The sequence below is a fragment of the Scylla paramamosain genome, chromosome 1 (genome assembly GCF_035594125.1).
Source record: "Scylla paramamosain isolate STU-SP2022 chromosome 1, ASM3559412v1, whole genome shotgun sequence".
Classification (NCBI taxonomy): Eukaryota; Metazoa; Arthropoda; class Malacostraca; order Decapoda; family Portunidae; genus Scylla; species Scylla paramamosain.
In genome coordinates this window covers 40,261,110-40,270,192 of record NC_087151.1, presented here as the reverse complement: position 1 = coordinate 40,270,192, position 9,083 = coordinate 40,261,110, and the positions used below count along the sequence as shown (strand labels likewise).

Genomic DNA, 9,083 nt, shown 5'->3' with positions numbered 1-9,083 from the left:
ACCCTTTTTAGGAACAGGCTGAATGTAGGCAAACTTCCAGTAAGAAGGAAAGGTAGATTTTGATAGACAGAGTTGAAAGAGTTTGACTAGGCAAGGTGCAAGCACGGAGGCACAGTTTCGGAGAACAATAGGAGGGACCCCATCAGGTCCATAAGTCTTCCTAGGATTTAGGCCATCGAGGGCATGGAAAACATCACTGCGAAGAATTTTAATAGGTAGCATGAAGTAGTCAGAGGGTGGAGGAGAGGGAGGAACAAGCCCTGAATTGTCCAAGGTAGAGTTTTTAGCAAAGAAGAGTTCAGCTTTAGAGATAGATGTGATAGCAGTGGTGCCATCTGGTTGAAATAAAGGAGGGAAAGAAGAAGAAGAAGAAGGTTACTGAAGATGTTTTTGGCTATATGTCAGAAGTCACGAGGGGAGTTAGATCTTGAAAGGTTTTGACACTTTCTGTTAATGAAGGAATTTTTGGCTAGTTGGAGAACAGACTTGGCATGGTTCCGGGCAGAAATATAAAGTGCATAAGATTCTGGTGATGGAAGGCTTAAGTACCTCTTGTGGGCCTCCTGTCTGTCATGTATAGCACGAGAAAAAGCAGTATTAAACCAAGGTTTGGAAGGTTTAAGTCGAGAAAGAGTGAGGAATGTACGCCTACATGCCAGACACTATCACCTCTGTTATGCGCTCGGCACACAAAGACGGATCTCTGACACGGAAGCAATAGTCATTCCAAGGAAAATCAGCAAAATACCTCCTCAGGTCCTCCAAACTAGCAGAGGCAAAACGCCACAGGCGCCTCTGCTAAGGGGATCCTGAGGAGGGATTGCAGCGATAGGACAAGATACAGATATGAGATTGTGATCGGAGGAGCCCAACGGAGAAGAAAGGATGACAGCATAAGCAGAAGGATTAGAGGTCAGGAAAAGATCAAGAATCCTGTATACTGATGGGAGAAACGTAACACTACTGCCAAGGTGATTGCTATTGTGGTTTCGTGAGTTGAGATAGCCCGAGGGTTCCTTAGTTTCTGGTCGTGCAGCAATGTTTGAATATAGAATTTCGCCTCATAACTTACCACATATACTTAATCTCTGTGGGAGTATCGCTTGAGAGCTGTGGGATGGTAATAGTATGAGTAAGGACGTTATTCTAACTAAAACTCTTCTGACCCGTTCCACCACTACTTTCAAAAGGCTCTAGTCGAAGTTACGCAATTGTTTCTATGGTTCTAGTGAAAGATTAACAGGATTTCTATATTATCAGCTGGAGATATACTCTTGAGAACCTGGCTAATCGTCTCTGAGGCCTTTGAAAGTAGTCCTGGTGAGAGCAAAGCGTTTTGAATACCGGACCAAGTGATTTGCTTTTGTGTTTAGGAAGATACTAGGGTGGCGGGTAACATTTTACGTCTGGCTGCTGCTCTCCGCCATGGGCTCGAGTTTAAAGTAATTAATTTTATAATTCTAACCCAGTTTCAGTGTCCCGATAGCACGGTCAAGACACGCAACAATAAACTGCTCGATTGGGACAGTCCTGCATTCTGACGGGGAGACACAAACTCAACACAGAAAACGGGAAAAACTGATAGAAAACTCACCTATTCATGATATTCTCAAACTTTTTTCAATAACATTCATGTACATTGTTATTGTTATGTATTTCAAAGTGCTTATCCAACTGCAGATAACCCCCCACTCTCTCTCTCTCTCTCTCTCTCTCTCTCTCTCTCTCTCTCTCTCTCTCTCTCTCTCTCTCTCTCTCTCTCTCTCTCTCTCTCTCTCTCTCTCTCTCTCTCTCTCTCTCTCTCTCTCTCTCTCTCTCTCTCTCTCTCTCTCTCAGACCCATGGTACCGGACTACGGAACAGTCGCACCTGCTTTTCTAATGGCGTCTGAGGATCGCACGTTGAGGATCTTGGGAAAAAAACTGCTGCTTATCTCCGCTGAGTCTTATCAGGATGGATTCGACTTGGTGAGCCTGTATGTCCTCTTTGTCAGTACCCTTGCTGGGCTTCACCTTTCAGATTATAGGTTTGGTCACTCAGTAAGAATAGAAGATCAGGAACCGACTAAAAGAGCTCAGAGAAAACTAGTTGAGGGAAAAAGGTCGAAGGGAAGACAGAGGGAGATGGATGGATGGAACTACGGTAGAACTGCAAGGGATGAGTCACAGGAAGATGCAAGGGACAGAAACAACTGGAGGTGACTCGTACATGGTGTCAATTCCTGACTCTAGGGAAACGGCGAAAGGAGAGAGAGAGAGAGAGAGAGAGAGAGAGAGAGAGAGAGAGAGAGAGAGAGAGAGAGAGAGAGAGAGAGAGAGAGAGAGAGACTTTTCCTGACAATATAAACTGAATGGAGAGTTGCAGACGCGGTATGTGTATGATAGATGTTAATAATGGCTGTCGTCCTCACCATCATTCTTGTTTCTTAGTTAGAAGAGGGACGGTATGCTTTCCTGGATGGCGCAGAGTACTTACGATACACCGCCATCATGCACCGCGTCACCAATGTCTACTTCCTCAAGGAGACGTTCTTCCCTCCCAGCATCAGTTGGATCTTTCCCAAATACACGGCGTGGAAGCACAAGTTTGACCTTTACTTGCAGAGATTCGTGGAGTCTGGTCTTATCGACTTCTGGAAAAAGGTACACACACACACACACACACACACACACACACACACACACACACACACACACACACACACACACACACACACACACACACACACACACACACACAAACACACACATTTTTACTTGATATTTCATATTCTTTCCTTTTCAAGTCACGTATTATATGAATGTTTAGCAAAACCTGCTACAGAAATTATTATTATTATCATTATTATTATTGTTATTATTATTATTATTATTATTATTGTACCAGCGTAGTGTGCTGTCTTGAGAGTCCTTTGTAGTAGTGTAGTGTGCTGTCTTGAGACGGCTCCCTTCTCCTGAGAGATAATTACTGGTAATGACTAAGGAGTGAGTAAAGGGAGAGATGGAAGGCTGCGGCGAATGTGGCTGGCGTGAACACATACCTTTTCGTAGGTGTCCAGATTGCTCATCATGTATTTATTCTCCGTCCGTAAAATTATCTTCAAGGGACCAAGGTTTCTGGGAGCCAATTTGGACTCGCAGGTAAAGTTTTTAAGGAATCCCCTACGTGGACCTATGATTAGTACCATGTATATGTAGCAATGGCATATATACATATATATATATATATATATATATATATATATATATATATATATATATATATATATATATATATATATATATATATATATATATATATATCTGCCCCCGGGCAATAACAGCAAGTAAAAAAAAGAACAAATAAAAATGACGGACCCCCCCAAAAAATGTCTCGAAACCTTTCTTTTGAAAGAATTAAAGTCATAGACAAAAAGAATTACAAAAGCTGGCATTGAGTTCCAAATTTTACTGGTAAAAGACATGAAAAATTGAGAATATTGGTTGACTCTTGCATTAGGGACTAGGGGGTGGGAGAGAAAGTCGAAAGCTTTCTGCAAATTTCGATCCCTATTTTTTTACTATGATGATGTCAGATTTCACAATATATGATACAGAAGAAACCATCTTGCTTTGATGATAGCATTCCATTGTACCTGTAACTTGTTTCCTATAGTGTTCAGTCAGTATATCAGTATCAAGAAGCCAGCTCTGGGGATTGTTATTCAAGTATGTATTTTTACTGTTTATTTATTTATTCATTTATTTTACCTTTTACTTATCTGTTAGCTTTATTATATTATTTATTATTTGTTTATTCTATTTATTTATTTGTTTAATCTATTTGTTCTTATTTATTTATTTATTTATTTATTTTATTTATTTATTTATTTACATTTATTTATTAGTCTATTTACTTACTTGTTTATTTATTTATTTATTTATTTATTCATTCATTTACTTATTTATTTATTTTATTTGCCAGTGGTTGACGGAAGATGTTCGCAAGAAAATGAATTTGACCGAGAGCAAGGTAGACGCACAGCAGGGACCGCGACCACTAAACCTAGATGACTTGAAGGTACGTGAGGGTGCACACTTACCACCACTTTTTTTTTCTTTTTCTTTTATGTAGGAGGGACACTGACTAAAGGCAACAAAAAAAAAAAAAAAAAAAAAAAAGGACCACTGAAATGCCGGTCCCCGAATAGGTCCAAAGCGGTGATCATAAGTTAAAGGATAAGTGTCTTGAAACCTCCCTCTTGGAGGAATTCAAGTCATAGGAAGGTGAAAATACAGAAGCAGGCAGAGAGTTTCAGAGTTTACCAAAGAAAGAGATGAATGATTGAGAATACTGGTTAACTCTTGCATTAGATCGGTGGACAGAATAATATATATATATATATATATATATATATATATATATATATATATATATATATATATATATATATATATATATATATATATATATATATATATATATATATATATATATATATATATATATATATATATATATATATATATATATATATATATATATATATATATAACCATATCAAGGAGGAGGCAGTAGGCATCTGCCGAAACGATAATTACTCCCAGTGAGGTCTAAAGCACTGTAAAGCTCAGGGGGTACTGTGAACTTATCATTAAACCCAGCTGTGACCTCACTGAACGTTTCCCTTTGTGTCTCACAATACAAGGGGGCAGTCACAGCCTGCCCTCTAAAGACAACTCTCTTCCTCCACACAAAACTACAAGCACCTAATAACACACACACACCCTTCACTCAAAATTTCAAAATTATCATGGCGACTCCTACACCAACCTCAGAGTCCCCATCTGGGGAGGGGACCATAAATGTTCCCAGGTCGGACTGCCCTCCTGTTGACGACCGTGTCTAGACACCCCACCTCAACTTTTTCTTCATTAACTTCTGCAACATTCGCGGTCTGAGATCTAATTTTCAATCTGTAGAACACCACCTCTCCTCTTCTAAACCTCATCTTCTTTTCCTCACTGAAACTCAGGTGTCTGAGGCAGCTGACAGTAGCCCCTTTTCTGTTCCCTTCTACTCTCTCTATCCTTATTTTCGATCCAAAGCTGGATGTTGTGTTTATATGCGCAATGACTTAACCTGCTTTCGTGCCCACGCTCTTGAATCTTCCGAGTTTTCCACCATCTGGTTACGACTACAGAGTCACTCTCAAACTAAATTTATCTGTGCTGTATACCTCTCACCTAACTCCTCTGACTATAAGAAATTCTTTGACTACTTAACTTCCAAAGTGGAGCACATTCTGACCCTCTTCCCTTTAGCAGAGATCTCCATTCTTGGAGACTTCAATGTTCACCACCAGTTTTGTCGTTCCTCTCCCTTCACTGACCATCCTGGTGAACTAGCCTTCAACTTTGCTATCCTCCACGACCTAGAGCAATTGGTGCAACACCCTATTCGTATTCCTGACCGTCTTGGAGATACGCCTAACATTCTTGACCTTTTCCTGACCTCTAATCCTTCTGCTTATGCTGTCACCCTTTCTTCTCTATTGGGCTCCTCCGACCACAATCTCATATCTGCATCTTGTCCTATCGCTGCAATCCCTCCTCAGAATCCCCCTAAGCGAAGGTGCCTCTGGCGTTTTGCCTCTGCTAGTTGGGGGGGGGACCTGAGGAGGCATTTTGCTGATTTTCCTTGAAATGACTACTACTTCCGTGTCAGAGACCCGTCTTTGTGTGCTGAGCGCATAACAGAGGTGATAGTGTCTGGCATGGAGGCGTACATTCCTCACTCTTTTTCTCGACCTAAACCTTCCAAACCTTGGTTCAACACAGCTTGTTCTCGTGGTATACATGACAGAGAGGTGGCCCACAAGGGGTACTTAAACCTTCCATCACCAGAATCTTATGCACTTTATATTTCTGCTAGGAACCACGCCAAGTCTGTTCTCCAACTAGCCAAAAACTCCTTCATTAACAAAGTGTCAAAATTTGTCAAGATCTAACTCCCCTCGTGACTTCTAGCATCTAGCCAAAAATATCTCCAATAACTTTGCTTCTTCTTCTTTCCCTCCTTTATTTCAACGAGATGGCACCACTGCTATCACATCTATTTCTAAAGCTGAACTCTTCGTTCAAACCTTTGCTAAAAACTCTACCTTGGACGATTCTGGGCTTGTTCCTTCCTCTCCTCCACCCTCTGACTACTTCATGCTACCTATTAAAATTCTTCGCAATGATATTTTCCATGCCCTCACTGGCCTAAACCCTCGGAAGGCTTATGGACCTGATGGGGTCCCTTCTATTGTTCTCCGAAACTGTACCTCCATGCTTGCACCTTGCCTAGTCAAACTCTTTCAGCTCTGTCTGTCAACATCTACCTTTCCTTCTTGCTGGAAGTTTGCCTACATTCAACCTGTTCCTAAAAAGGGTGACCGTTCTAATCCCTCAAACTACTGTCCTATTGCTTTAATTTCCTGCCTGTCTAAAGTCTTTTAATCTATCCTCAACAGGAAGATTTTTAAACATTTATCACTTCACAACCTTCTATCTGATCGCCAGTATGGGTTCCGTCAAGGCAGCTCTACTGGTGATCTGGATTTCCTTACTGAGTCTTGGTCATCCTCTTTTAGAGATTTTGTGGGAAACTTTTGCTGTTGCCTTGGACATATCAAAAGCTTTTGATAGAGTCTGGCACAAAGCTTTGATTTCCAAACTACCTTCCTACGGCTTTTATCCTTCTCTCTGTAAGTTCATCTCAAGTTTCCTTTCTGACTGTTCTATTGCTGCTGTGGTAGACGGTCACTGCTCTTCTCCTAAATCTATCAACAGTGATGTTTCTCAGGGTTCTGTCCTGTCACCCACTCTCTTATTATTCATTAATGATCTTCTAAACCAAACTTCTTGTCCTATCCACTCCTACGCTGATGATACCACCCTGCTCTTTTCCACGTCTTTTCATAGACGTCCAACCCTTCAGGAAGTAAACATTTCACACAGGGAAGCCACAGAACGCCTAACTTCTGATCTTTCTAAAATTTCTGATTGGGGCAAAACAAACTTGGTATTGTTCAATGCCTCAAAAACTCAATTCCTCCATCTATCAACTCGACACAACCTTCCAGACAACTATCCCCTCTTCTTCAACGACATTCAACTGTCCACATCTTCTACATTGAACATCCTCGGTCTGTCCTTTACTTATAATCTGAACTGAAAACATCACATCTCTAGCTAAAACAGCTTCTATGAAGTTAGGTGTTCTGAGACGCCTCCGCCAGTTTTTCTCACCCCCCAGCTGCTAACTATGTACAAGGGCCTCATCCGTCCATGTATGGAGTATGCTTCACATGTCTGGGGAGGTTCCACTCATACCGCTCTTCTAGACAGGATGGAATCAAAAGCTTTTCGTCTCATCAACTCCTCTCCTCTAACTGACTGTCTTTATCCTCTCTCTCATCGCCGCAATGTTTCATCTCTAGCTGTCTTCTACCGCTATTTTCATGGTAACTGCTCTTCTGATCCTGCTAACTGCATGCCTCTCCTCCCGCGGCCTTGCTGCACAAGACTTTCTTCTTTCTCTCATCCCTGTTAACCAGCATTCTCAATCATTCGTCCCTTTCTCTGGTAAAATCTGGTAAAAAAAAAAGTATATATATATATATATATATATATATATATATATATATATATATATACACACACACACACACACACACACACACACACACACACACACACACACATTAATGCGCAATGTTTATCAGTAGGTTGTCTCGTAATAATAACTTTCCATCTTCCAGAGCATCTTCTTCGTGTACCTGGTGGGAATCCTCGTGGTTGTGGTGGCTGGTGTCTTGGAACTGTAGCAACCTAATAGGGATTTTTCGGCAAATGCAAATAAATAAATAAATAAATAAATAAATAAATAAATAAATAAATAAATAAATAAATAAAAAACACGGCATAGTTAACATGCAACATGATGGTTCAGTCAGCTATTAAAGTTTTTCATGCTGAGAACCTTTTCTTCCATTGTCGGAATGGAAACCATCACTCAGTTTGTAGCTTCCTCTTTGAATGTCACTTGAGATTCTCTTTGCTTTTTTCTCAGTCACCAGTTTCTTCTGATGTCAAATCTTACAGTACTGAATCAGTGTCATGTATTAAGTGGGCAAGTAATCTTTCTGTAAACGTTTGTGATAACAGTAGGCTCTGCACACATGTGACCACTAGGAATGCAAAGCTAATTCTTATTTACGCCTTCATGCAGTTATCGAAACCATCTTGCGGCGTATTATGTACGTAAATATGTGTGTGTGTGTGTGTGTGTGTGTGTGTGTGTGTGTGTGTGTGTGTGTGCGTGTATTCGTGTGTGTATTCGTGTGTATGTGTGTGTGTGTGTGTGTGTGTGTGTGTGTGTGTGTGTGTGTGTGTGTGTGTGTGCTTATCATTATTTATTAATTGATTTATTTATCTTTGTTTATTAATTTATTTACCTTGTTACTTATATAATACATACACACGCATGTCCATAGTGGATGATGATTATTCAAATGTAGTTATCCCAATTTCTTTCTTTTTCTTAACACAATGAACTCATACTGGTGACCAGTCATTCACTGGAGTATTGGTCATGAATGAAATTATACAGGCAGCATCACGTTTTTTTTTTTTTTTATATCGGTTATATCATACAAGTATCAATAAATTTAGCAGATATAGATCTCTTTTTCAATCACACTATACCTACTCCTGGTTGCCTACTTCTACAAAATATTATGCTGTTGCGAACAATCAGACAAACTACATTTCTGTCAGTGAAAAAAGTCCAATCTTAAGCTGAATTTTCAGTTTGACCATGTGCATCCATGATTTTTTTTTTTTACTAATGGTGGTCAGAATAATTTTTCTTTTCGTACTTTGCTCCTAACCATTTCATTTGTTCGAAAATAGTTTCATCTAGAAATTCACGTTTATGTAAGTGGCTACCGTGGTTGCCGGCAGTCTGGCTGGACTACCTGATCATACAGACACTGTGAACGAAAGTAAAATGAAGAGCATGAATGATGGAGCAGCACTCTTCCGCCTCGCCCGCAGC

General features: G+C 40.2%; 1 protein-coding gene across 2 annotated transcripts in view; it reads left to right on the top strand.

Annotated features, from left to right (window-relative positions):
* The window catches only part of LOC135105537 (glutamate receptor ionotropic, delta-2-like), a 30,171-nt gene extending 21,733 nt beyond the window's left edge, over nt 1-8,438 (top strand). For both annotated transcript variants that reach the window (XM_064013752.1, XM_064013749.1), the window contains 4 exons: nt 1,837-1,966; nt 2,429-2,641; nt 3,963-4,058; nt 7,786-8,438. In XM_064013752.1, coding sequence (XP_063869822.1) covers nt 1,837-1,966; nt 2,429-2,641; nt 3,963-4,058; nt 7,786-7,851 — 505 coding nt within the window. In that variant the 3' untranslated portion in view covers nt 7,852-8,438. The remainder of the gene's footprint in view (nt 1-1,836; nt 1,967-2,428; nt 2,642-3,962; nt 4,059-7,785) is intronic.
* The last annotated feature ends 645 nt before the right edge of the window (nt 8,439-9,083 follow it).